Source organism: Calonectris borealis, chromosome 6, assembly GCF_964195595.1.
Source record: "Calonectris borealis chromosome 6, bCalBor7.hap1.2, whole genome shotgun sequence".
NCBI lineage: Eukaryota > Metazoa > Chordata > Aves > Procellariiformes > Procellariidae > Calonectris > Calonectris borealis.
This window is the reverse complement of record NC_134317.1, coordinates 30,871,513-30,899,167: the sequence shown is the minus strand read 5'-3', so window position 1 is coordinate 30,899,167 and position 27,655 is coordinate 30,871,513. Positions and strand designations below refer to the sequence as shown.

The 27,655-nt window shown below is 38.0% G+C and overlaps 2 protein-coding genes across 4 annotated transcripts in view; both read right to left on the bottom strand.

The window, feature by feature from the left end:
- Window positions 1-708: 708 nt before the first annotated feature.
- Window positions 709-23,693, bottom strand: MPP4 (MAGUK p55 scaffold protein 4). The gene is given in 17 exon segments (XM_075153500.1): window positions 709-1,451; window positions 2,434-2,568; window positions 4,502-4,610; window positions 5,437-5,530; window positions 6,499-6,579; window positions 7,478-7,648; window positions 8,479-8,520; window positions 13,946-14,010; window positions 15,167-15,363; window positions 15,807-15,878; window positions 16,873-16,958; window positions 18,141-18,222; window positions 18,871-19,002; window positions 19,565-19,645; window positions 20,369-20,446; window positions 21,409-21,530; window positions 23,642-23,693. Coding segments are annotated over 17 exon segments (1,773 nt in total). The 5' UTR covers window positions 23,676-23,693; the 3' UTR covers window positions 709-1,259.
- The window catches only part of ALS2 (alsin Rho guanine nucleotide exchange factor ALS2), a 50,080-nt gene continuing 46,085 nt past the window's right edge, over window positions 23,661-27,655 (bottom strand). For 2 of the 3 annotated variants that reach the window (XM_075153476.1, XM_075153477.1), the window contains exons 34-35: window positions 25,113-25,189; window positions 23,665-23,750 (exon numbers count right to left, since the gene is read on the bottom strand). In XM_075153476.1, coding sequence (XP_075009577.1) covers window positions 23,684-23,750; window positions 25,113-25,189 — 144 coding nt within the window. In that variant the 3' untranslated portion in view covers window positions 23,665-23,683. Of the gene's footprint in view, window positions 23,751-25,112; window positions 25,190-27,655 lie in introns of all 3 variants that reach the window. The other variant, XM_075153479.1, reaches the window with a different exon arrangement.

Here is a 27,655-nt window from a genome sequence, read left to right as displayed (position 1 = left end):
GGGAAAACAAGATTTCTACCCTCCTTTAGATTGTAGCCACGGACACAATTTGCAAAATGAAGTTATACACAGTAAATGGAAAGGAAAAAAAAGTAGAAAACAAATGCGATAAAATTTTGTTCCAGCACAAATAGACACAAGAAGCAAATGCAACTCTGATGAGAAAAATCTTTCTAATAGTGAAAGCAGATCTATCTGTAAGCAAACACATGAAAAATAAGCAAGGACAGAGAGAGTGTACAAAGGCTGGACTAGGCAGTAGAAGTGGAGAGCTGGTCATGGACCAGCAGCACAGACCTGGCACCAGCCTCACCCTCCACCTGTACTTACCCCACACCAGTGACATGTTGGGACTCTGGTCACTCCAGTTTTACCTTTAAACAAGGAATACTAGGCCTGACTTGAGGCAGGCATGCTGGTAGCTGCAATAATCTCTTTCTAGACTTTAAATTGCTTTTGTTGAGTTTCCCCTAAGGTGAGGCAGGCCAATGGAATAATCAGCTGTGTTCCTCAGGGGGCAAGACAGCTGTAACCCAAGGTGAAGAGTAAGGAGCATGTTTGGCGCAAGCACTGCACAATTTGATGAAGAGAGCATGCTACCATAGATAAAACCAAGAGGAAAAGGGTCTTCAGACTTTATTTCCCTCTTTGGTAAGTCCATGTTCTGTCAGTTTTTACTCACTTGAGGTGATGGAACAAAAGACACGGTTTCTAGAGTCATTTTTATTGTGACACCACCACTCTGCTCCTGTCTTAAAAGGTAAAAAGGATAAGCAGCGAACCAATACCTTTATAAGTAACACTCTTTGCTCAAAGACAGCATGCTAAAAGAGCACGCTCTGGACTGAACATTGACTATCATTTGGACTGAACATGAGTATCATTTGTCAGTAAGGCTTCCAGAATGTACAGGTATCACAGTACCAGAATTACCATAATAAAAAGAAAGGAAAGGAATTTTCTGTAGCTATGTACAAGTAAATTATGCAGATACATGCAACAAAATATATTTTTCTTTATTCTTGTAATTGAGAGCTCACAATATTTCCTTTTTTGTACAAAAGTAGATGCAACTGTAACGTAAAAAGCTGAAGAGCTACACAGAACATAGTATGATTGTATCTCCTGTAGCAGCTTCTTTCCTAATCCTCTTCCAAATCCCTCACATACATAGATAAATTCTTGCAATCCTGACATTAGGATTATTCTTGAAGTAAAACGTAAGCTGTAATCTTTCTGAAGCTGCCTGCTGCTCAGAATTAGGGCTGAGTGTCTGAGCATATCCATATTGCAGGGACCCACTGGGGCTCGTCCTGTGCACGATGGACTGCAGACAGCAGCTGCGCAGATGCTTCTTGCAAGTTGTCATTCACAATCACTTGATCAAAGAATTGACCAAACTGAGCTTCCATTTTCTTAGCTGAATCTTCCATCTCCTGTAAATCTTCTTCCTGTGGGACACAGAGTATGTCTATAAAGCTTTAGTGTTGTAAAGAGAAACATACCTGCATGGCATCTGCAGAACACCTTGGGCCACGTAAACAAGTGGCCAGTGTACTTTATTTAATTTCCAGTTATTTCATTTACAGTTTGCTATAGTAAAGCACATGTGCTACAGACAGTTCCAAGTCTCTGAAACGGAGCCGACTGCCCTATCTTTCCCAAGGAAATAACTTGTGTCTCAGTATCCGTTTGTCCCAAAAGGTTATTCTACTGACAAGTGCTGGCAGAGGATGTTAGGGACTGGAAGGCAAATCCACTAACACTTGTCTTCTCATTCCACGTTTTAGTTTATTTCCCCAGTTTCATGTTTCTTTCTGCCATAGCAATCATGATTCATTTCCATAGACAGTATGGACTGAGGTCTCCAAAATTTTAAGATGGTAAACTTGATTATGATTTGCATGGAAACAATTGTGACAATGCACTAGACACACTGTAAATACAAGATATGCCTTTCCTACAAGCAGGATTTGTGTTTTATCTCTAGAACTTAGAGAATTGATATTGATACTGTCATTAAGCATACATGAAATAACAATACATTCTTATAACTACATGAAAAATATTTGATTAAATTACTGAATGAAGCACATTCCAGAAGTTTCAGTGCAAACAGTAAATGTATGTGTTGACTCAAGTCTTGTCAATAAAACCAAAAATATACAAAATAGCCTCTCCTTTAAAGAGATTTTGAAGGAAAATGCCTCAATCCCCCAGGTACAAATTCCAACCCTTCTGCTTCAAAGCAAATCTGGAGGGGGAAAAAAAATCCAACAAACCAAACAGAAAAAGACAAGAATAACTTAGATTTGATCCTAAAGACACAATAATCTTTTAAAGAGTTAACATAGTGACATAGTAGAATGCATTACATTCTAAACACAGAATCCCAGAATAATAAGCTGAGTCTCTTCAATTCCCAAATCTCACCTTGAATTTCATGTTCACATAATAATCCGTAATGATCCTGGCATTTTTACGAGTCTGCCTCATGCAGCTTATGCTGGATGGCTTGATGAATATAATGTAGGGCTTTAATTCATGAGTCCGGGCTACTTGTATGCCCTGCAAATCAAGAGTAGAAAGAAGTTGAAGTATTTCAAGTGTATTCATCCCAGTTTTACTCCCATAAAAAGTCAATTGTTTACAATGTGCTGTTATCTCCAGACCTAGCAGTAATCTTTTTCAGAAACACCTACTTTAAAATGACCTCACTAATAATCCCTGGACCAGACATTGTTAAGCAACTGTAGCATACCAATCACTTAATTCCGCTTGGTAACCTGATTAGGAGATGCTTTCAATTTCAGTAAGTGACTGGACGTTGTCATTAACAGATCTTTACAATCAACAACATTAAAGATGAATCTGAAATCTGTTTTTTTAACTGTTGGGGAGCTACCTTTGGAAAAAGTACACCTTTATTGCTCCATACTGGAAGAAAGTATCCAGCTTTCAGAAATGTTTGTGCTGTGTAGCATTCCCTGACGCTAATAAGCATTTTTAAACTGCTGCAAAGCAGTGGTGAGAACTAGAAAAAAGAAGGCACAGCATGTAAAGTTGGCCAAGCCACCAAATTTAAAATACAAGTATGCAACTTGGCAGTAATTCTACCTCACAGCAGTTACTGAAGAACAGCTATGTGCTATTACTTCATCCCCTTCCCAAAACTTGTCCTTTTAACTCACACCCAGAAAAACTGATAGTGGCACATCTGTTCAAGTAGCAAGATTACATTTTTTTCCCCTCTTCTCCCTCTTGTTTAGGAGAAGTGTAGCAGAAGAAACCCAAGGACATTTTTAGATGTGGAATGAAGACTAAAGTGTGGCCTAATCTGCCCCTTATAGCAGTTTGGATTTTTAGTAGTACGCCACAGGTCATGTAACTTAACTTTTATTTTAAGCAGCACAAACCACTGCTAACCTAGAGCTCTGACTACACTAGCTCTGCATAATTAGAGGGAAGTCTCTAAAAGTTACTGAGTTACGGTGTCTCTCCACGTTCAGTTAGAAGAGATGCTGAAACCCAGTAGTCTAAACAGCTCCTAAGTACTAAATATGCAAGTAATTCAGAGAAGTTTAGTAGGATTTTGCTGGACACAGCTTTAAGTCTCTTAGAGATCTATAAACTCAGGCCTTTATTAGCCTTATCTTCATCAGCAAATTCAATGCAAAGATAGAAGGAAAAAAAGTGAATAGTGTCTAAGTGAAAAGATTAGCATGCTAAGTAGTTCTCAAAGTGTTAGAGGTAATAAAAGTAATTACGAAAAAAATTCTGAAGAATGCAAAGATTTCATTCAAAGTGTTTTTGCAATGCCCACCATAGAAACGTCATCCTCATATTTGAAGCGTCTCTTGCCATTATGCTAGGGCATATGTGGAAGCTGTGCAAGCTGCCCTTTCTCATACAGTAAACATTTGCAAACTGTGGTCCCTAGATGAGTGATCGTCTACATGGCAAACACTCGCTGGAGGTTCTTGTAGACCTGTTTGGTCATGCGTGCCAGCAGCTTACTCCCAGCTGGTAAGTTACTTCTGAAGAGAAATAAATGCATGATACAATTCCCTGCTTTTGCTTGGTTACTTTAGTAGTTGCTGCTTTTACCAAAGGGTGTTCAGAGATCACTAATGGAAGGACAGAACTCTCAACTAACAGGGCTTGGAGGAGGAGGAAATCCCATGCAACAGTCTCCACATGAAAGAATAATCCTTGCTTTAAGCAAGTATGAAAACTGATTTTTGTACCGTTCCACCTGATAATGCAGCTGCTGACTTGGAAACAAATGAACTATACTGATCTGTAACATACTTGTCATTGTAGTATTCTCCCCCCCCCAAGACCAATGCAAAGAATAATCTATTATTAATAAGCACCATGAGCTAAAGTGAAAAACAAGACAAAGCAACTAACACTGTTCCAATAGCTCAAGAATGTACAAAGAATTATTTTTCCTCCCAGGAGATACGAACTGTAGAGTCCCTGCCCCTTTACAGCTCACCTGTGGTTCTAAATCGATTACACAGATCTTGCCTTCGTCGAGGACTGTTCGCACTGCATCAATACTGGTACCATACAGGTACCCTTTGTATTCCCCATATTCCAGCATTCTGCAACAGCGGTGAGGAAGAGGGAAAATTAAAGAGCACTTGAGCCTCAAAAGGTTCCATTTAAGGGTGAAATCTTCAAGTGTAATCCAGTGATCAGGACTAAATGATCATAAAACATAGTGAACACTGATGAACAACCTCCACCTTTACTCTTCCTTGCTACACTGGGCACAAAATCAGAACCATTACAGGTCGACATCTCCAAAGAATGCATTTTTTACTTATCTTGTTGTTACAAATTATGTGTTTAGAGGTTGTGATTCTAATGATAAAATGCTTGTCATTTATATAGTAGTAATAACATCGTAAGTCAGAAGATCTCAAAGCATTTGGCACAGCTCAAGGAGTGTAGCCTCTGGTGCTGAGCTGGTCTGTCTTAGCAGAGGGATTATTGATGCATAGAAAGGAGCAGACACTTTTGAAAGTTTGGCCCTTACAGCTCAGGTGCTGGAAATGTTATCACTGCAGAGGTTTTGCAAGAGAGATGTAGATCAGGAACAGGTCTGACTCACTGTTCAATTTTAGAAAGCAGTCCAGTTTCCAGAAGGGTTAAACTCGTAACTTACAAGCACATCAAATGAGCTCAGGCCTGGACATCCCACTTCCTTTCGAAGGATTCTGAGATTAATTGTAGAGGCGCTTATTTGCAACTGCACAAACAGTTTTTGAAGCAATGGGCTCACGTAGTTTGGCCAAAGTTTACACCAAACATGCAGAGTAAGTATGAGTGGAGGAGCCCAGACTTGGGACCTAACTACAAAACTGTCTTTTCTTGGATCATGTTACATTTTAAGTGACAAAAATGTAATTTGTCTCTCCTAGTTACCTGTGGCTGTACACCATGTTTTCAAAAGTTTCCTTTGATACATAGTGATATTCACGGCCATTCATTTCATAACTCTTCTGAACCCGGGTGGTGTCTGAAAGGAGATACACACACACAAATCAACTGCAAGTAAATTCTTGTAATTTTATAAATGAAAAGGAGACAACTTTCATGAAGGACTATAAATCAGTATTTTCATAAGTAATAAAATGAGTTGTTTCCATTTGTTAACCCAGAGCAAAAGCCTTTTCTACTGTACTGGTTGCCCAGTGGCAAGTCCTTGAAAATTAGCAAAGCACATCTGTATTTCTTGGAACAGAAGGAGAGTGGTTTAATCCAAATATCTGTGACTCAAACCAATCAGGAACTGCTTTAGAACTGGCTGCACAACTGTTTTTACTCCTCTGAGGTAAAATTTATTAAAGTTCGTTCGGAAACATCCCACAAGCCTTCCCACACTTGCACCTTCCCCATATCTGGGATCTTACGCACAAAAGAATTCCTGAATTTTCAACCAGCTTCAGATTCATACACTTCCTGTTTGGTTATCCAAATCACAAGAACCAAATAAGCACAGGTAGAAACAATTTCAATTATTACATCAGAAATTAAGCTCTGTAAGTCTCATCTGAGACTAGAAGGCTAATAAGGAAAGCTGCAAAGCCTATTATGCACCAATTTCTGTTGCCTTCATTCTCGTATGTGATCACTTAAACATTATGAACTTACAATATCCCTAAGAAACATCCTTATTTTTAAATCTAGGAAAAGCAAACATCAAGATTAAACAAAATCATGCAGACAATCTACTGCTACATAAAGCTTTACGGGTTTCAGTAGCTGTAACTTGAAAATACCTTTGGCTGATTTGTCAAAATAAGGAGAAAGATAGAATTTTAAATGAACCCTTATAAAAGCAAATGCCTCTGGCTTGCAGTAGAGCTGAAAAAACAGCCATACAGCAACGAGTGTGTGAATACACAAAGGCAAGAGTGAGGTACCTGACACTTCCTAATCACGTTTGAAGGGGGTAGTGGGGGAAAGAGGAAGAACATTACATACGAGGTACGGCACTTTGAAATTCTCGTGGGTTACTTGCAATAAGCCTTCGCCTTAGCTCATTCACACCAACTCCTGCAGGACCTGAAAAGTTGGAAAAGCAACTAATATTACTGACAGAGGCACTTTTCGCATGCGCACCCCTAATTTTCTAACACACTGCACACACACAAATGAAATGTAAATAAGTTCCCAAAAAATGTACCAGAAGTGACCGAAGCATCTCGATGGATTCAGGGTACAAATCACCTCCCAGCAATATAGTCATAGCCAGGAGGCAACTCAGCAATACCATTTTAAAAGAAAAAGTTATTATCAAATACTTCCAGATTTAGCAAGGACAATGGATTTGCCTTTACCCAGTTTGCTTTATCAGGATCATGGAACACTGCAGAATAGCTTCCTTTCAGTCACTATCATTAAAGACTACTTGAGAGCCTGCAGCTCACTTAATACAGTATTTCCTATAGCAAGCATTACTAAAGGCATCGTTTTAGCTTTCCCTACTGCCCATAACTGAGATTTTTCTAGTCTGGAGTTTAATTTTAAACATTCTTCTTACCATTGCCATATCCATGCATTTAACACTGGCTGTAGAAATGCCTCCATGTAAAGATGTAAGTTACAAATGTTTTCTCATCACTTCCTGTGCCAGTCCCAACTGAATATAAAACTAAACCATTTCCCTAATAAAATCCATTATCAACCAGCATTCATAACTGTATGGCTTCTTCCGAGGACTTTTTTTTTTTTTAAAGATTCACTATCTCAAGCAAAGAAGATGATACATTCATTACACTTTAAAACCAACAATGGAGTCAAATTACAGACAATCACTCTTGAAATGTTGCTTTGAGAGCTACCTGCACAGTCTGCAGCCACCACAATCAGCAGCGGGAAACATTAGTGGACCAGTCCAAGACTGTTTCCTCTCCTCTGTACAGGTTGTGAAATTTGCATGAGAAAGTAATTAACCTCTTACCCACTAGTATAATTAGTCTGTTCCGGTCTGCTGGGTGCCGCTGGTACCTAACCACCTCTTCATATGGAGCTGCAAGAGTGCTGTAACAGCTGCTGGGGCACCGAGCATAACATGACTGCTGGTTGGTCCGGGACTTCCTGCGACACAGGCGCATACTTCTACGGAACCCAGCTGTAAGGGGCAAAGACATCAGTACTGGAAAATACACCCGAAATGCAGGCAACTAGCGCTTTAGTCTAGAGCGTCTCTTTCTAAGCCATACAACATACTGGTTTTTGAGCTTTTTGCAGGGTTAAAGTTAGTGAATTTCATTGCTGCACTTAGTATGTCAGCTTGGTAGAACCTCTGAGCATTAAAAGACAGCTAAAGAAGAGGTCAAGTCTCACTGAAAGTCACCTGAAAATTAGCCCAGATTGAAGACCCCCCAAAAAATCCCCAAAACAAGCCGAAGGAGAAGCTTCTGGCCACATAAAGCATCACTAGGGAACAGGTCAACTGTTTTTTGATAGTGTAGCCGGTTCACTCTCCTAAAGCAAATCTGGAATATTTGCTCCAGCCTCCAGAATTAATCCAAATATTTTAAAGGTCACTATGGTTTTAGTAACAGAGATAGGTTTGTTGTTCCACCTTACCATCCAACTCTGAAAACCTTACTTTTAGGTCTACTTTTCTAATGAAAGCCATTATGATTATTCTTAATGGATGACAGACAACAGAACAACATTACGCTTTAGCAAAATTAATCGTGAAGCAAGGGAAATCTTAACAGCCAGTAAAGTTAAAATAGTGGTGGCCAGGCCTCAGTAGAAACCTAACAGGAAGGGAGATTTAAATGGAGAAAACAAGTATTAGTAGGAGGAAAGCGACTTCTTGAAGTTTGGAAAACAGAGCAAGTAGAATTCTTGCATTCTTGCAAGAACAAAGCATTTTATTTAACTATAGACAAGCACTTAATCTAGATCAAGCCTCAAACATCTTACTTATCTTTAGTCATTGCGTACCAATAAAGACTCGTTGACCAAATTCACCAAATTCTTCCTCTTCTAGAATACAAAGAACAAATACTTATGAAATAAAAAAAGAACAGTGAAAGCTTAAGAGCAAGATGGCTAACAATTATTGCTGATCCCAAATAAAAAACAGTGTTTCAGTAAACTATACAAGTACCATGCCTAATCTAATAAAAAAAGCACAATACTCCATAATATGAAATATTCAAATATTTCACATGACCAGTGACCAATTCAAAGGACCAATATTTCTGTAAGAGAAAAATTAAACTTAGAGTGTCTTGGTATTTTCTAAATTAGATTTGAAACTCAACATTTTATTTGTTTCATTCCTAAGATAACTAGATGCCAGATAATGTTTTGAAATACTTGTAGTGAAAAAACCTCCACATATTTTAAGCTTTTCAGGTGAAACCTAGCTTACAAGAATTCTTTAGTTATAACATTACAATAACCAACAAGTCAGTAGCTCAAAATCAGAAATAAAAAATTTATAACTCAGTTTCTGCCCAATAGCATGCTTGGAAAATGCAGCATGCATCTGCTCAGATCTTTCAGGTAGAATGAAGACGTGATTTTATTATTTCTTTTTAATCATCTTTGGATCAGTGATATTTGTGCTCCAACATCCCAGACTAATCCGTTTCCTTCAATTCTTTTTGTCCCCATTCTCATGCTGTTCATTGTGAAGGCTTAATCGTTCAGGTGAGCCTTCTAAACTCTCTACATGTATTTTTTTTAAATGAAATCTCTCCTGTAAGCCTCAAAATTATCAATTTCCCAATAGATCAATGCTCTAGCAGTTTAGCAACTATTTTATAAAGGTGATTTGAAAAAAAAAAACTAAGGAAAAAAAAATGGCATCAGCAGTGTTTAGATTTCTCTTCAAAAAGAGCTCCTAGTTTTCCCCTAATCATGCATATAGTTATCCAAGCTGTGTATTCCCTTTATTTAGGCCTTGTTAAAGCAAGAATTAGTTACAGAAGACATAGGCATATCTTTAAAGGTAGTAATTGTTCCAAGGCAAGAACATTATTTTCATTTGCAAAGCATTAAATGTATTCTCCTTTAGCACTAGATTCTTCGATTGACAGTTATCTCATAAGCATGCAAGTATAAAAAAAATTAGATGCATCTCAGTTACTCTTCTTTCACATCTATACACTCTTCACTACTTGTACCGTTAAAATACAGTTTTATTCATACATTTCTATATGTACTAACAACTTGTTTATTACTGTGAAAAAAAATTACTTGGCACAAAACTGCTCATTCAGGGCAAAGGTCAGAGTACCGTTCAGCTGACATATGCCTGTATCATTTCTATCTTCAGGTCTTTTGAGCTGTCATTGAATTTGAGCTCAAATTTGAATTTGAGCATTTCTGCTTTAACTACCCTCTGTTTATGGTATGGAATGCAGTATGGAACCCTACAGGGAACAAGCAATTCAGCTACCGGGTATTTAAGAGGAGTGGTAGTGCCTGGTAATGCAATAAACACAGATAAATTCTAATAGATTACTGCTTACAGGAGACAGGGAGAAAAAAGTTAGCGTTACCTTCTTTAAGCTCCTCTGCACGTTCGGATAGACAGACATAAAACAATTAGTTTTGAGAAGACAGTCTACACTAAGATTTAAAAAAAAAAAAAATCCAACCAGCATTGTCCAATGCATTTAGGAAATTTAGGAAACAGGTACTGCAGGCTTTAAATCTAAAATATACCTGTTCGAGCATGAATTCTCAGTTCCCAAAGAATAAAAGACTCAGCTACAGCATCTATGTCAGTATTGTACTTGCAAAATACATCACACGGATTGTTCAACTAGTGGTTAATTTAAAGTAAAATGTCAGATAGCAAATATTTGCACCTTTATTCCTCTGACTGTCTGGATGCAGCAGAGAGCTGACTCAGCACTGAGTAGTCAATTGGATTTGCGAGAGTAATCCCCAAGTGCAGTTATCAGAAACATCCTAGCCTGAAAACAAAAGACTGCCCTGTAGACCTGCTGGTTCTGTCTTAAAAGCTTTGGGCATTGCTTGAGAGGTAGAAGAGAACAAACCACCTGTGATAGGAGGAGAAGGTCCGACTGGCAAGTAGGAACCTTATGGAGAAGAGCAAGTGTAAGGTGGAATGATACTTTTTCCATATGATTACCAAATATCTCAAACAAGAAGTTCAGCATAGTGGAAAAATGATTTATTTTAGAAGGCCTAAGCTTTGCAGAACTCTGAATATGCTGTTAGTACGTAGCTGTTCCCTAAAAAAAAAAACAACCCCAAAACCAGCTTGGTTAAAAAAAAGCACTGATTGATTGTATGTCTTATACATAAATCATTCGTTTTATAAAAGCATTTTTGTTTCTTGTATGCCAGCCATGCACACAATCAGGAATCCAGAACAGCTCTTCTCTACCACATCAACTCCTACAGGCACTGGGGATTCAGGCCTCTGTTACCCTAAGGTAATCCAATTACCCGCTGACATCAGTGCAGCCTCTGTCACAGCTTGCACGAGTATAACTGATTAGGATTTGATAAACAGATCTGGTACTGATGCACACGAAGGAACACTCACACTTGTGGGATAACAGGACAAAAAACTTACTGCTAAGGTACTCAGAGAGCAAGAGACAGACTTAAGGCAACAGGATTTTACATGATGGCTTTTCAAGCCAGAATGGCTTCTAAAGCTAAAATGGCATTCTGGTTTTGTAACCTGCTTGCTTTTAAGGCACTTGCTTGTCTCTGGATACCCTTCTCGCAGCAGAACAATAGCAAGGAATTTGGAGTTAGGTCAGAGGAACTTACCAGACTCAAATGTTTCTTCATCTTGTTTAGTAATCCAGATAGCAAAGATATTAAAATAAATTCAAAATTTAATTCTTTTCCTCCTATAGAATTTCAGAATCAGAAATCAATTTTCCAGCTCCCTATCAGTCTGCCTCAGACACACTTTCCCCACTTCCCTCTATACTGCGGTGGCAAATACAGCTCACCATGCTGAATTAACTGTCTGGTCTCTCTCCACACAGTCTTACAGGATCACATCCCTCCATGACAGTGTTCTGAATTACCTCGGGAGAAGAAAGAATGAGCTGCACTGCTTTAGAGAGCAAGTCAAGCTAACAGTCTTCACAGGTGCTATTTACATGTAAAAACCTATTCTTGCTCTTGCTAAAAACATATTCTCCTGAGATCAGTTTCTTGACAATGAATTGTGTGGGTTCTCCAAGACTACAATCATCTGTGGCATTAAATCTACAACAGGCAAAAACTGGTAACATTACAGCCACAGTCCAAAACCTGAATCAAAGAGGTTGGATTCAGGCAGATATTTTTGGGGTGGTCCCTCTTTTCAACACAACTGTCCACTATAGGCACTGTACACCAGAAGTGCAAAAAGCTCATTTTAATACACTAATATAGGATGAGATTTCCAAGATATGAAAAATAGAATTTTCTACCATTAAGTTCACGAGGAGAATGAATGCTTTTGTCTGGGAAACAAAACCAGGCTTTAACTAGCTACTACCTTGAAGCAAATAGAATTATCTCAAGTGAATTCAGTTACCTGTTTCCACACACTTCTCATCAATCTGCATGTCATCCTCTACAGACCAACACAAGGAAAAAAAATTTATCTGAATCAGAAAAACACTGGGGAGGAAAAAACCTTACAGATCTTACAAGACTGAACTCAGACATCAGAAAGAAAATATTTGAAGCTCAATCAGCTTTAGACATCTTTAAAGATTTTAATACTGTTAACTCCAACTTACTGATGTTCCCTGTCTTCAGTGAGCAAAAGGCTGCTCTTAAACTAGTGCTCTGAAGGGCTTATGGCAGAGAGGCAAACACGTCTAACTTGAATTCTCCTTTTGAAATAATAAAAGGTTGAACATGGCTGTCGCTCTGTTTATCCTGTAGATATCTATTTATTAAGTATTACAATGACAGAATATAATTTTCTACTCACTCCCTTCTCACCTGTAGCTTTTATAAGGGTATTTCTTTCCAATATGCTTCACTCAAGGGAAGCGTTTTGATTGGTTGATTTTATTATTATTTTCACAAAGAAGAAAAGGAAAAGAAAAGATTGATTCAGCTCCCTCCCCATCCCCAGACCACATCAATTCACGTCCCTGAAACGCGATCTTGTGGGCTTGGGCAATCTCATGGGCTCACAGTACTGCACTGTTCGTGTGCTCTGTTCTTGCGTGCTCCTCCAGATAGGCCCGCTAGGAGCTATTTTCCAGTTACAGGGCAATTGTCAGGGCATCTGTCAGCCATATTCTGCCCGTACACATCCTTTAAAGAAATACTCTCTCAGAGCTGCTCAGATCAGCTGCGGAAGATGGGAGAGAAAGAGGGAGAGGAAAAGAGAAAGGAAAAAGTAGTCTTTCCTTCCTTAAAGCAACCCATCCAAACTGTGAGTTCCCTACCAGATAATGCATAGCTTAAGTTTCCACTTTAAGGCAATGTAAGCTTCTACTATTTCCAGTGAAAACCAGACGATTTCAATTATGCTAAGCACACAAAATGCCAAGAACTTGGGGTTCTTTTGCATGTATTTACCAAACTGCCTCATTTCTGACAACTTTTTAAAAAGCCTGTAAAACCATGTGCTATATCGATTCCAGATACAGGAATGCAATGTTGTCCACATATGATCTCCTACCTTCTTCCACAGTGCTTACTGCCCACAGCATATCCATTGAAGCAGTTAAAATGCAATAAAATTATGGTGAAAGAGAGCTCCAGCTCTAATGAACAAAGCAATCAGCGTGAGAAGAATCCTAGGCAATGAAACACACTCAATCTGGGAGTTATCACAAGAGAAAAATTAATTTTATACTAGTATAAAGAACCACAGAGGAAAATGGGGAGAAAGAAAACAGGAAGAACATTGTTTGTCTGGGAATAATTGCATGTTTACAGAAAGTTGTAGTCGATGGAGGATAATGTTTCTGGATTGTCACCACGAATAAACTCATGGGCAGCATAGCTTATCTTACGCCTCAAGAAAAAAGTTCTATCTTTCTTTCAATAGTTTTGATGACAAAACCAAACATATCACGTGGCATCTTCCAGTGCAGAACTGTTATTTGTGTCCCTGGAAAGCTAGGCTAGTACAATTGTCACCTCAGACTTATTTACACCCAGTTCTCCTAGAGAGCTTCTAGATCTTACAGACTTCAGGAGGAGTTGAATTCACAGCTTCTCTCACAGTCAGATCCCAAGTACACTGAAGACAACAACCTCCACCATCAGTACTCCAGGTACAACTACCATTGAGTATTTATTTTCCTGGGCATAGTTAACACACTTCTGAAGTGTGGCAATATGGCAACGTCTTTGGATTAAACTGAATTGTGTGACCTTCTATTTCAGTATCCCTGGAAATACAGACAAGACCTTTCTTTCCTACTCTACATGGAAATAACTTTTCACTCACACATTGATGATTTGAGACAGAGATGGGGCTGGAAAGGCTGAGACCACCAGAATTCTCGCTGCTTCCTACATAGAAATAAATTTATCACAGTTGAAGAAACAAAACACAAGCACATTATGCTCCAGTCAGATTCACTGCTTACACATAAGATCAACCAGTACTGAGCAGACAGAAGACACCAAGAATGGAAACATTACCAATGTTTTAGCCCACTGCAGAGTCCTGAAAGAAAGCCAATATGCTATCAGAACTATTTAAAGGCAATTTCCAAATCAGCAGCCCAGAAGTATTTAGAGTATTTTCAGTCTATATATAAGGACAGGAAGATAAGCCATACTGTGGTACAGACTCCGGGAAGTAGGAGAGTGTGCTACTGCTATGGGTAGTAGTGCTACTGCCTCTGTTACTCCACAGAGTCTCTTGCTTGCAGCCTCAATCACAACCTAATTTGATTTCAATTTTCATTATATGGACCATAGTTACGTTTACATGTAGTGCAAATCAAAGCTTATCATCTGCAATTGCCTTATGTTTTCCTGAAGGTAACACAGACGGGACATGTGGTTAGAGGATCAAACTGAAAAGTGTGCAGTTCAACTACTCCGGTTCTGAAAGCATGTAGCGTAAAAATAACGGGCTATTTATGCAGAAAATAATAGGCAAGGGATCCTTGTTCTTCCTTGACCATGTTTTTTTGTTTTGGGCTTTTTTTCTTCCTCTCTTTTAATCCGGTCTACTCAGTTTTGACCAAAGCTGAAGAGGTCACTTATGCCTCACAGGCCATCTTTAAATAAATACTGTTTCTTGATATAGCTATGCCCTTATACTATACATTTAGTATCCCACTCTTCTCCCCTGCCTTTTTTTTTTTTTTTTAAATCACAGACAATAGTCCTAAACAGTGAGGGCCCTTAATTTCCACCCATCTTTCAGCTGCCACACTCCACTAGATGTCTTAGCAACTAGCACAGAGACTAGGCAACTGCTGCAAACTTCTTGGACATCAGTTTAAGATGATACAGGTGCTTTCAAAAGCTTGTTCTCACATAAGTACTCTTAAGGGAAGGAGAGCAAGAAGTCAGAGAACAGAAAGAGGAAAGATGTTTGTCAGATGTCACTCTGAATCATACTGCTATATAACTTAAGAAAATTTTAAATAGTAAAGTCTGAATAACTGGCTAATTTTTGAACTGGAAATCAGAAAAATTAAGACTTCTTTACCTTTTAAGAAGATGGTTTGAGGGTATAAGTCCAGCACAGGCACTGAGATCTGAAACTTTCCTGGCCTGCCACCAGAGAGCATCATTCTGGTCCACAATCTGGAGTATTTCACCCTTCTTAAACGGCAAACCTGCATCAGCGCATGGTATGGCAGGATCTTGCAAGGGCCAGTAATCTGCCATTGCTCGCACGTAGAGCTGGTAAAGAAAATATACAAGAGTAAGTGGAAACCATGTTTAGAAGAGATACAACATGAGCTTTATAATCACAGGGCCAGATATCGCTGCTACTTAAGTCAATTCATGATGAAGTTTTAAAAACAAGATCAAGCCCCAAACCCTATCTGTTCATTAAGGGAGAAAATAAAAAATTAATCTCATACATTGTGAAAAGAATTGACCTTCAAGCTCTAGATCATTCTGAAAATGTCTTCGTTACCTTTAACACAACTATATTTCAGCTTACTATGTTTACTGCTTCAGCAACAGCATACTGATGTCAGCTGAGAGGTAGCCGTAAAGGCAAGTAACACTTTAAGGATTGCAACAGGGTTCTAAGCAGCACCATTTCTTTGTATGACACCATTAGAGTTATTGGGATAACTGTTTGCAGTAACAATCCGGAAAAAAGAATGTCTTACTGTTGTTTGGTTGCTGACAGGCCGATCAGAAACTGGAATTAATTTGAACATAATTGTCCCCTGAGACAGGGCCTAAATGATTAAAAAAGGATTAAAATATAACTGGTATTCAACACAAATAACCAAACATTGGCAGCACAAACTTAACACAGCATGGTTGAGGTTACTTAGTGTCTATATTACAAATAGAATTTAGGCAGACAGAGTCAATATGACAATACTGTATTTTTTTCAAAAGGAAACTCAAGAATGAAACTTCAAAGTCTTGCTAAATATTTTTAATTCAATGTTTCATTATAAATATATACAATTTCAACAATAATTGATACCAAACCTTTCTACTGAAATCTAATTTAAATTAGCGGCAGGGTCTGGTTAGACAAGTGATGTAACAGGGGGAGAAAAAAATGTAAATATTTAAGAATTAAGCATTCCAATAGAGTTTGTATTTCTTTTTACCTAGAAATAGTACAACCAGGGAAATAACACATAGAAAGACTTGATACTGATTACATACAGCAATACCTTACTGACTGGCACTAACAATTTGCAGTGAAGAACTCTGAAAGATTGTGGGCAAAATGGTGAGTAAGTAACAGGGTCAGCTCAACAGATTTCTTCATGGGAATTCTGACAACAGTAATTACCACTGCCCTTTTTTGCAAGGCGAGGTATGTAGCTTACACGCTCATTCACTCTGCTCTAGTGCATTTTGTAACATGGACTCTTATTAGAACAGCACCTTTCCACTACTTTCTTGTGGAATATTAACTGAGTGGAACTTCCAGAAAAATTATGAATCAGTAAAGTCTGAATAAATTAATATTTTTTCCCAGAAGCTGCAGGTGGAATAGCTACAGTTAATTTCTGTCCAGAAGAGGGGTTAGATTTAATTCTAGTTTCATACGTTCTGATTTCATGAGCAGTTGTGAACTTCATCCACAGTAAGGAAATAATCTGAATTTTCTGTTAAAAATTTCAGACTTTCTCCTCCAAGAGTGTGTGTGTGTAAAAGAAACAGCATACAGTCACTCTTAAGGTACAAAGTAGAAAAAAGACTCAATACCAGAATATTAATAACTTGCTCAGGCTCAAGTCCCTCAATAGGAACTCCATTTACTTCCACCAGTTTGTCTCCAGCATACAGCAACCCTACAGTGAAAACAAGGATCAAAGCAGCAGAAGTTTTATCACAGCATGGATTATCTTGGATAGGCGAGGCAGGGACACACAGATATACCACAGATGTGGAAGTCAGCATTAAAAGTTTCCATACACCAGGAATGCAGGAAGACATTTTGGGTTTAGGCTATATTGCCCCTGGATAGGACTGCAGACTTCCATGGGTCACAAGCAGCTTGCATGCTTATTTCCTCCCACCTCCCCCATGCGTACAATATGTTTACAATCTATTGATGATTTGCCTTAAAAGTAGCAGACACATTTTAATATAGCTCCATTTCCCAAAGTAATTTCTGAAACTATTCTAGCTAAACCCGTTATATTAATAGACCATGAGACTTGGAGTCAGACCCTTAAAAATTGCAGGTGCAGTCGAAGGTCTTGGGACTCCTCTCTGTCCTTTACAAAGTTGTCACAATATTGTTTACTTTTACATTTTCCTTCAGCTCAATTAAAACATTAATCAAACTAGGAACTTAACCAGCTATTGTCTATAGTTTGGGTTTTCTTCTCTGTACAAAGGCCAGAAAATGCTAAAAGGAACTATTTTGTAAGGATTACAGTTCAATTTTACTTCATGGTATATTTTGCAAGGAATATGGAACACATTCAATTCTAGGATGACAAAATAATCATTTCCAAGGAAACTCCTTGGAAGATTGCTTAGCAACTAATGCTACCAAAGTATTTATTAGACTAGTGCCAAGAAGTATTACTACATATTCCTTAAAGCCCATTATCGTACAGAATCACAGACTAGTGATGTTTTCCATTTCTCCATTAGGGAATGAGCTGCTGGTATTCATACTACACTGCAGTTTGGGATATTCCTGATCAATCTCATGACAGATTTATCCAGGTATCGGTGCCAAGAATACATAATGATAATTGGTGTCAAGAATACATACAAGAATACATAATGAAAACTGGATTTGTACCTCAACTCAGTCTCAAACATAGCACATTCATATGAAAATTAATGAAACCAGAATCAAAGTCACTGCAACGTATCACTATTTACAGCGCTGTCCAATGTATAGATCTTCTTGCTCTATAATGGAAGACTAATATAGAAGCTAAGCCATTATCTTACTTCAAATATCTTATTTCAAGCTCAAGTTTTTGTATTACTTATTTTCAAATTACACATACCACTTCTGTCTGCTAGCCCACCATGGATCACACGGGCAACCGTTATGTCACCTGTTATCTCATGGCGTTTAATGGTGGCACCCTGGCAAATAAAAAGAAAGAAAAAACACACTGATCACTGAAGAACCATTGTAAGTTTCCTTTCACATCACACAGCTGATCTTTGCAATGACAAAAAGGCATTGAAACATACAGCCTTTTTAACATCACATGGATCTAGCGATAACGTAACGTTATTAGAACTAAGTCCTTCAATGTCTTCAACTTCCATCATATTGAAATGACCTCATTGACTGACTGTAAGGAATCTTTTTTGTATCAAATATTACAGCTATCTTCTCCTAAAACAGATTAGTTAAGCTATACAATGTTTTCCGCTTATAAGCACAAATGATTTCTAAAGAACCTTTCAGAGCCTCTCCTCCCTTCCTTACTATTTTGGCCAAACGAATAGTTCTCAATCCTATTTGCATTTTCATTATAGGAGATAAAAACGTCTGCCAAATGTTCAAACCCCCAGTGGACAAGGCACTGAACAACCTGCTCTAGTTGTACCTGCACTGAGCAGGGCTAGATGGTCTCCTAAGGCCCTGTCCAATCTCAACAATTCTTGTGATTCTGGGAAAACTGGACAAGAATGCACAGTGACATTCCTGGAAAGAAACCAATATGCATTATCAATAATTGTGTAAGTTAAAATAATTTGACAGACATCAGAAAGCTCCCTCACCAGAGGCTGGTTGTTTTTCACTAAGCAGACAATCCTCATAGCTTCCTCATTTTCAGGTATGTTGTCTGGCAGTGGTGGAAGGGTTGGTTCAAAATCTTTCTGGGCCACAGTATCATGAGCAGATAGCAAGGCCTGTTACAAACAGAAACAAGCAAACCAACCAACCCATAAGCAAAGATCATACAATAGAACAGCTTTAAACAATGACTGGTCAGAAAACAGAAATCAGCATGTAAGTGCCTGTGTGAACACAGATCCCTTTCACACATTGACATTTTCTTCTTTCCACTTGGAAATTCAAAGTATGAAATAAAGTTTTCAGAACAGTTTCTCTCTCTACTTCTTCTGGAAAACTTACAAAAGATGAAACATTTCTATTTGGAACTCCAGGGTAAAGAATGCAGGTTTTGCAATTACAAGGAAAATTTGGTTTTATATGTCTGCATCAACTGCTCAGAATTTAACTTTGTAAGAAACATCTCTCTCAAACATAGCCCTTAAATAAAATGCAGCCCACTGCAGGTACTTCAGATACACAGTCCACATCTGATTTCACAACTAGGTTAGTTCATCACTAGGAAACTATGTCTCTTCTGGCTCCTTTGCCAATTCTTGTGAACAGCTGGCCATCTGTTTCCTTCCCACTGCAGACAGCTCTATGAGCAAACTTTTTCTTTCCTTAAGCAGGACTTGCCTTTAAGTGTGGAGCTCGCAGTAGTCGTCTTAGCTCTTTGATCTCTCCAGACTGAGGGGCCTCACGCAGTAACTCTACCACCTGACAAATGTAAGAGGGAAAGCACAGAGACTGGTTCTGGTGGACAGTTCATTTAGAAAGCTCTAAATTGAACTTAGAGGAATATGGTATGGTAAGAGTGTTAAACCCTCATGTTACATGACTTGGAACATATCCATACGTTTTGCTCTAGAATTTGCTCTATTGTGGTCAATATGACCACAGCCGCACAACAAGCCAGGCTTAATTTAGTTCAGGCACAGTGCCATGTGCTCTAAATTAGTTTTCTCTCCTGTGCCTCAAGCAATTTCATCACTAGTGTCAGTTTCTCCACCTAGTCATTAACTCTTCCTTTAATTCAGAAATTTAATTAATCAATCAGCCATTATGATTAAAAAAATCCAAAAAGCTTTTCAAAATCCTCCTGTCAGACCGCTTGATTGTAGACATAACACTGAACCACAGAGTTACATGGAAAGAAAAATATATGGCCAGTGGTTAAAACAAATAATTTATGTGTTCATTACACTGGCCAGGGCTCATGCAGTCTAGTGATCACAGCTGTACGGATTTCTCATCCCCCCTCTCAACACAGTAAGAGTTACAGAGTAGTTTGACAAATGAGTGAGGACAGAATCTTTCAAGTTCATATCGTGTACTCAGACCTGAGACACAAAACAAATACCAGAACACTGTTATCTGCAGCTAAGTTGACTAATTTGGTATGAGTAAGTAAAGCAATACACTATGTATACACAGTCTTACCTCACGAGTCAATGCACGTGCCTGCAGCGTGACAGGAACTGGTCTTTTTCCAAGGTAGTGTTGGAGGCATTCATAAATCTATTTATGCCATGATAGACAAGACAATGCAATGATGGTATGATCTGTTCACGTGTATAGATACATACACAACACACAAAGGACAATATTGTATTTCTAGGAATTTCTCAGTCCAGCTAGAGCCAAAGAGCTTGCAATCTCAATCCTTAATGTCTAATGCGTCTGGAATTAAGTCTATAATTCATTGTCTTTCCATATTATCAGCCAGCTAGCCAGTTATGCTGTAGTTTTGAATTTTCCAATAAAAAGAGTTGATTACACAGGACAATAGCTGAGAGCGTCAATTCTCTGTCTTATGGCTAGCTTCCTTCCCCTAGTTGCAGGCCTGATTAACAAAACAAATTTAACTTAAAACAAAATAAATTCCTGTATTTAAAATGACTTTATGGACATTCTTATCCACTGCAAGTTTTTCTTCTTTAAAATTTAAAGATTTTTAAAACCGTTGTTGGAGGAAAAGCAGAATTTGTATAGAACTTGTACAGAATTTGTCTCAGCGATACAATTCTGCTCAAGAGAGAAACACCAGCCAAAACTCTGTTCTGTAATAACAGAAAATCTTCAACTACACATCAGATCAGTGTGGGCAAAACAAAAAAATACAATTTCACAAGCGTCCATGCCAAAAAGTTGGATGCACAGCCATAGAGAGATCTAAGAATAGAAAAGACAGCTGAGCAGTGCTGTGTTCAGCCTGCGTCTCCATCTCCCTGGCCTTAATACGGATGTGTAAAGTAGAAGAGCTTTAATGTCTAGGACATTATGAAAGAGAATACATTTTTTTTTTCTTTAAAGCAAAAGTGGTTTTGTTCACTTTGACTGCTGATGTTAGGACTGACATTAGGACTACCAGCACTTAATGTAAATAAGCATTTATTGTCCTGATATGGCAAAATACAGTAGCTATCCCTAGAGATTGTTCTATAGGAAACCTTTGCCTTCACAGCTGAGTATTACTTCACCTTTAAAAGTGCTTGCAGCCAGCGGGATCTGAGCAGGTCATATAACATGCCAACGCCATTGACATCTCTTTTACAGAGCAAACTCAGTTCTTGTAGCACTAGAGTCAGAACATGAGATATACCTGAGTCCAAGAAACAGAAAAGTGCAAGACATTTCATTTCAAATAGAAGACCAACCAAAGCCAAACAGTGACCCAGGCCTTTGAAGAGCACCTTTCCTCAGTTTATACTTCCAAGAAATGCACCCATTTCCTGTCTGCTTTGCTGGCTTCCTGCAATCAACTCTGTTGCATAAGAGCTTTGTTTTATTATGTTATTAACCAGCAGGGTTAGGTCAATACTAGCAATTTTCAATTGACCTGTGAGAAAAACACACAGGGAATCTCACACATACCAGTCTGTGTTCAAGCTCATACCTCCTACTGAGAAAGGGTAGACATAAAAAATCGCCTTGTTCATTTTATAGGCTTTTCTTTTGGATGACCCACTGTTTGGGCCAGGGACCATCTGTTTTTCTCCACTCTTAAGAAGTGCAGACATTTTGGAGAATATCACTAATGAAAATGCAAATTCCTGCCAAATACATACCATTGTCACAGACACCCAGGAAGGGGGTCCCAGGAAGGGGGAAGAACCGTTCTTACTATTAGAAGCAGCACCTGATCTGTTAGGAACAGTATTCTAATACAGTGGAAAACCGAAAAACCCAGTGTCTTTCTAAAATCTCAAGGAGGCAGAAACTAAGAGGTCACAAATAGATAAGATGTTACACAAAGTCAGGCCTAGATACAAACTGGATTTTTGTGAGTGCATGGAATTTAATTTTACCTCACAAATGACAATGGATCATTTCTGGTATGTGACACACTTCCCAAGAAACACAATGTTTATAACAGCACTAATACAATACCATACCAAATGCTAGGAGTTAGATTTATTAAGCTATAAGGGTTCTTAAAGAGACCATAAGAATTGGATGCCTGACTCCCACTGAATGTCAAAGGAAAGTAAGTTCTCAATTCATGTCTATTTTGGTAAGCACAAGCTGTCTCTTTCCTTTTTAGTGCCAAAGTAATCATACAATACAATTGTAACTGGAGATTTTCCTTTGTATTTATTTGTTTACAACATTAAACTTGGCATGTTTCAATGAGTAATATTGTAATACAAGAAAAATGCTGAAATAAAACCAAGACACTACGAGCTTCTAAAGTTGCACCAGCCAAAGTCAAAATGATAATTTAAAACTAAAGCTCACGCAGCAGACCCAGAATAGCTGAGTTCTCGCTACTGCAGACAATATCATCAGCTGCTATCATCTAGTCACCACAGCTAACCTAAAGAAAGCTCTTCTTTACTTATTTCTCTCCTAAGCACAATGTTTATAGCCACTGACAGTTAATCGTTTCCTGTTTCAGCTCTAGACCTCGATGTTACCAACACTTACGTGAGATCTATCTTCAACTTTAGTTTCACTGAGGTATTTTCCTTATGCATGAATTTATACAGGCACTTGGCTGCTAAGTTTCTGCAGATGGGACTTTTGCCTCAGTCATCAGGCAGAATTATTGAGTATCCAAACTGGGAAAGCCTGCAAATGTACCTCATTATCAAAAGAATCATCTGTTTCTGGAAAGCAGACATCTAAGCACTTACAAAAATGATAAACCCACTGAACCGTGATCGTGAGCCCCACAGGATAATATCTCCCAAAACAAAGTTAACTTAAAAGGATTCTCTTATACAGGAACCTCCTAGTGTCTAACAGAACATTACCTTTGGTGGAAATACTTTTTAAGATCTTTCCCTCATTACTAGTTGCCTCTTTTTGAGATGACTTGTACTAACTATCGCCTACAATGCTATCCCTACATTAAACTGGGCTCAAATAGACCAAGATGTTCCATAAAGAAGCGCAAACCTTCAAACAATAGAGAATCATTTCCTCCGGCAAAAAAAAACCTCTTGCAGTTATTAGTAATTCTTGATACAGCTGCAGAGACCCTTGACTTCACAAGACAGAAACAAATGCCAGGTATTCTCTTCTGACACTCTCTAAATTAACTGCATACCACCATTAAACATCAAGAATCATTCCAATTATTAAGTAGTAATACTTCTAGACATGTTCATCTCTCTCAACTCAATGGAAGAAGAGTTACAGGGACCAAGGAAAAACACTTTCTGTCAGTTTTCTTTCTCATTGAAAAAGAGATGTAGAAGTTATGAGTACCATTATCTTGACTGCAGACTGTTGGCACCTCCATCTTTTCCTTTATTCAAGGAGATTCCTTTGAGTACCGCATTCACACCAAGTAGGTTTCACAAAGGCAGATGCTGAACTAGGGAAAAGAGTACATTCATATCAGAATACTGTCAGGTATTTTAGATTGACAAGAAAGCAGAATTTAAAATAAGGGGGCAGCCATTCATATTTGAAGTGCACAACAGGTTGCAAGCATAAATTAAATACGTGAGTCCCGCCTGTACATTCAGTTACCCACCAGCATCCAAAATGCAGACAGACAAACCTAAACTGCAATATGACATTTTATTTCCTTCATGGAATTGTCATTAGCTTGCTTCATTAAGCCATCTAAAATAACAAGCTATTTTGTACATCTTCTGTTCCCCAGCTTTTCAAGTGCACTACCGTGGAAAGCTATAATTTTTTCCAAAGACTTTTAAAGCTTGTTTTCCATAAAGATAGCCTGGAAAATAATCATATTCAAGAACATATTATATTTAATTCCTCTTGTTATTGACACAATATTAAAATTGAAAGATTCTGGAGTTTCTACTGAATTTTCATTGAGCAAGGACATGATTTTGCAAAAAAGGGATCCCTGTTTCTATCACTGTTAGAATTTAAGGTCTTTGAAGGATTTGTTCCACAAAGATTTAGTATTTTCCTCTATTTCTTCACAGTGAATTAAAACACAAAAAAAACCAAACCCAAATGAAAAACCCCACACATGACCTTACTGGTGTCATCATATCTCTCAGGCAATTTATAATTCGTTGCTACTTTTAGAGATAGAGTCAAAGTAGTTATTTGCTAATCTAAAAAATCCCTTCTATATTATCTTTCATTATAAAAAGCAGCATATACTACTTTGTTACTTTTTTAAGTTTTAAAATAGAAATTTTTAAGTAACGCAGGAAGCCAACACTTACATATCACATTGAACTTTTCGCATATAAAAAATAAGCCTTCTAAAATTTTCTTCCAAATTCCTTCCCTCCCTTAAACTTCTGTGACAACCTCTCACTGACCTATAATGTTCCCTTAGACTAAAAATGGAGGAAGCTCTCCAATCTATTGCTAATAGGAAACAACACAGTACAAGATTGCTTCAGAGAATTCTCAGAATTCTTCTTTGCAAACAAGTATGGAAATTCCTCAGGGAACACTGTATGGTGCGGATTCCAAAGCATCAGGAATCTATATGTGAAAGACCTGAAGTAATTCAGAATCTTCATTACATCCTAGTTGATCTAACTTCAAGTCACATAGAAGTTTGAAGATATTGTCAAGACTACCAGTATTGTACGATTACTCTTTAAAGAGTTAAATATTTAAGCTGGTCACTCAAGAGATAAGTCAAAGTACAAGTTAAAAAAAAACCCTGTAACATCAGATACCTGAGCACCTCAGCCCAATGAACCACAGTGTGACACTATATGCACAGTCAATGCCTTACCAAATTCTGTTAAATACACAGTAGTTTATCTCCTGGATTAGTAGAGCAAAAAGGCAGTCATTTTCCTCTAGATTGTTCTGTGGACAGAAAACATCAAAGGTACAAGCAGGAAAAGTATTATCTTGATCTGCTTATAAAAGCAGAAGGCATTACTGTCACTTTTACAGCACTTCTTAATACTTATTTTTAGAACATGCTTCCTCTCTCCTGTTAAATCATAAAACTACTTTCAAAAGGCAGTGGAAATTAAGGGAGGAAAAAAAAATCAGAAAAGTTATGAGATTATGATTCAAACATTTTATTACCGAGTATTGGTAATTCACTTCAAGTTACCTCTACAGGATACTCAGTGATACATCTTACTGAAATTCTAATCGAAAGATTGCTTTTAAAATTATGATTTCTTCTTTCAAAGACTAACAAAAATAGAGTTTGATCCTCACCAAAACCCAATGCAACATTTCCATTTCAGTGTTAGATTATACTGCATAATCATTCTTCCATGGGGAACAACTATTTTTCATATTTTATGAATGTAACACTGAATCCTTCTACCACACATCCACTGGGAACTGGGTTTTGAGCTGGGTTTTTTCAATAGTCTGAGTTCTGTTCCTTTAAGAGTTTGCCTTCCCCTTTGTTAAGCTTAGCTGACCTGCCTAATGATGGATTTAACAAAGCAGGCCATATAAATCTAGTCGTGAATACCTGTTTCTTAATTACTGAAGACATTAGGAGTAGGACAGAAATCTTCACTGTGGGATAGTATAGACATGGAAAAAGGAATCCCTATGTTGCAAAGTACATTCGGGACCATGGCACTCCTGCTTTTCACTGAAGAACAGCAGTACGAAAACAGAAGCAACCCTCAGCTTGGTTGATCTCTGTCTCCCGCCCCCCCTTTTGGAAACGAAGAGTCTATAGCTACAGATTCACTTGCAGAAGCATTTACAAAGAGATGGTACTCAATCTGCGAGTTATGTCCCAAAAGGAAAATTCTTCTGACAGCTTACCCCATAAACTACATTTCAGAAGCCCCATTTCCTATTACTATTACTAATTCTAAAGCTTCTCTAGCTTTTATAACTATGTTTGTTTTTCAGATTTTTCAAGAACTAAAGGCAGACCCTGCTGACATCTGTTGGTTCCCACGTACAATGGCTGTTTACTTTGCTTTACATAGTCTACACAGACATCCAACAGCATACTCCCAATCCAAAATCCTGATTACAGTTTTGTGGTAAAGGATATTTGAAGACAAAAGAAAAGAGCAAGTCCAAACATTTCAGATGTACTATAAGGGAGCCAACTCCTGATCTGTATGTTATATTACACATACTGAAAGTCCAGATTTAAAAATCTGATCACATACATCCCTCAAAAAAAAAAACCCAAAACCAACCCAAGTTTTTTCCCCTCAAAAAAGAATAAATGAGTAAAATCCTTCTTATAATATAGCTGGGCTTTCTGGGACAACTCCCCTAACCCTAGCTGAATTTATTTGGCCAACTCACATCTACAAATATATTCTGGTTGTCAACTGTGATCAACTTTACTTATGCATCTGTTACCAGATGTATGATTTTACAGCAGTTGGTTCACTCAAAGCATGTACAACTTTTATCCATAAAGATACTCTGCCGCCCAGAAGGCTCTCAACGCATTGTACTTACAATAACTTCCCATTCAACAAAGCCCAGTTCTCTCCAGAATAAAACTCCAGTTATTTCAAGTCTAGATCTGGCTTTTCCTATGTTTTGTCCTATTTAGCTTCGAAGCATCAGACTGCCTGACCTTTTAAGTAGGGTGGGACCCTGCAAACACGTATAGGGAAACCTGTGAAAGACAAGAAGTATTTCCAATAGCTTTTTGGTTTAACTAGTTAAAAGGAAGTTTAGAAGACCCCTTAACCTCAAAATAGACAAGCAAAACCCCTCAATTTTTTGTAGAAGACTCCTCAGATGCATACTGAAAATTGTATCTTTTCTCTTGTGATAACTGTAGTGAAGTTACCATAATCTTAAGACCTGCTTTGTTCAAGTAGCGTTCTCTACCAAACCAGCATGTCACCATATTAACAATTAGCACTACTTATATTCTATTACAAAACAGAGAAGTTTAAAGAAAGAAAGAAAAAAAAAAACAACAACTCTCTCCAGTATAGTCTTAAGACAACCTTAATCAAGGTCCCTTTTAGCCTTTGGGAGCTGGATCATATTTATTTCTTCTTAGCTAGGATAGGTCTTGTACGGCACAGCGACTCAGAATGGGAAAGAACTAAACCAAAGCAAGCAAGTTACCCTGTTGCTGTCAAAGAAAGAACATTCTACAATCTTCTACTGAAGAGTTATTTCATTTTTAAATACAACACTGAGAATCATCTTGCAAATAGAGACAAAGAAGAACATTTCTGGAGATGCTAAAATACTTCCGATTCTGCTAAAATACTAACCAGTATTCCTACTCCCTTAAAATACTCGAGAGATTAATTTTTTTTTCCCCACAGAGCCTTGTAGCTTTTGGTGTCACTACTGCTCCCATAG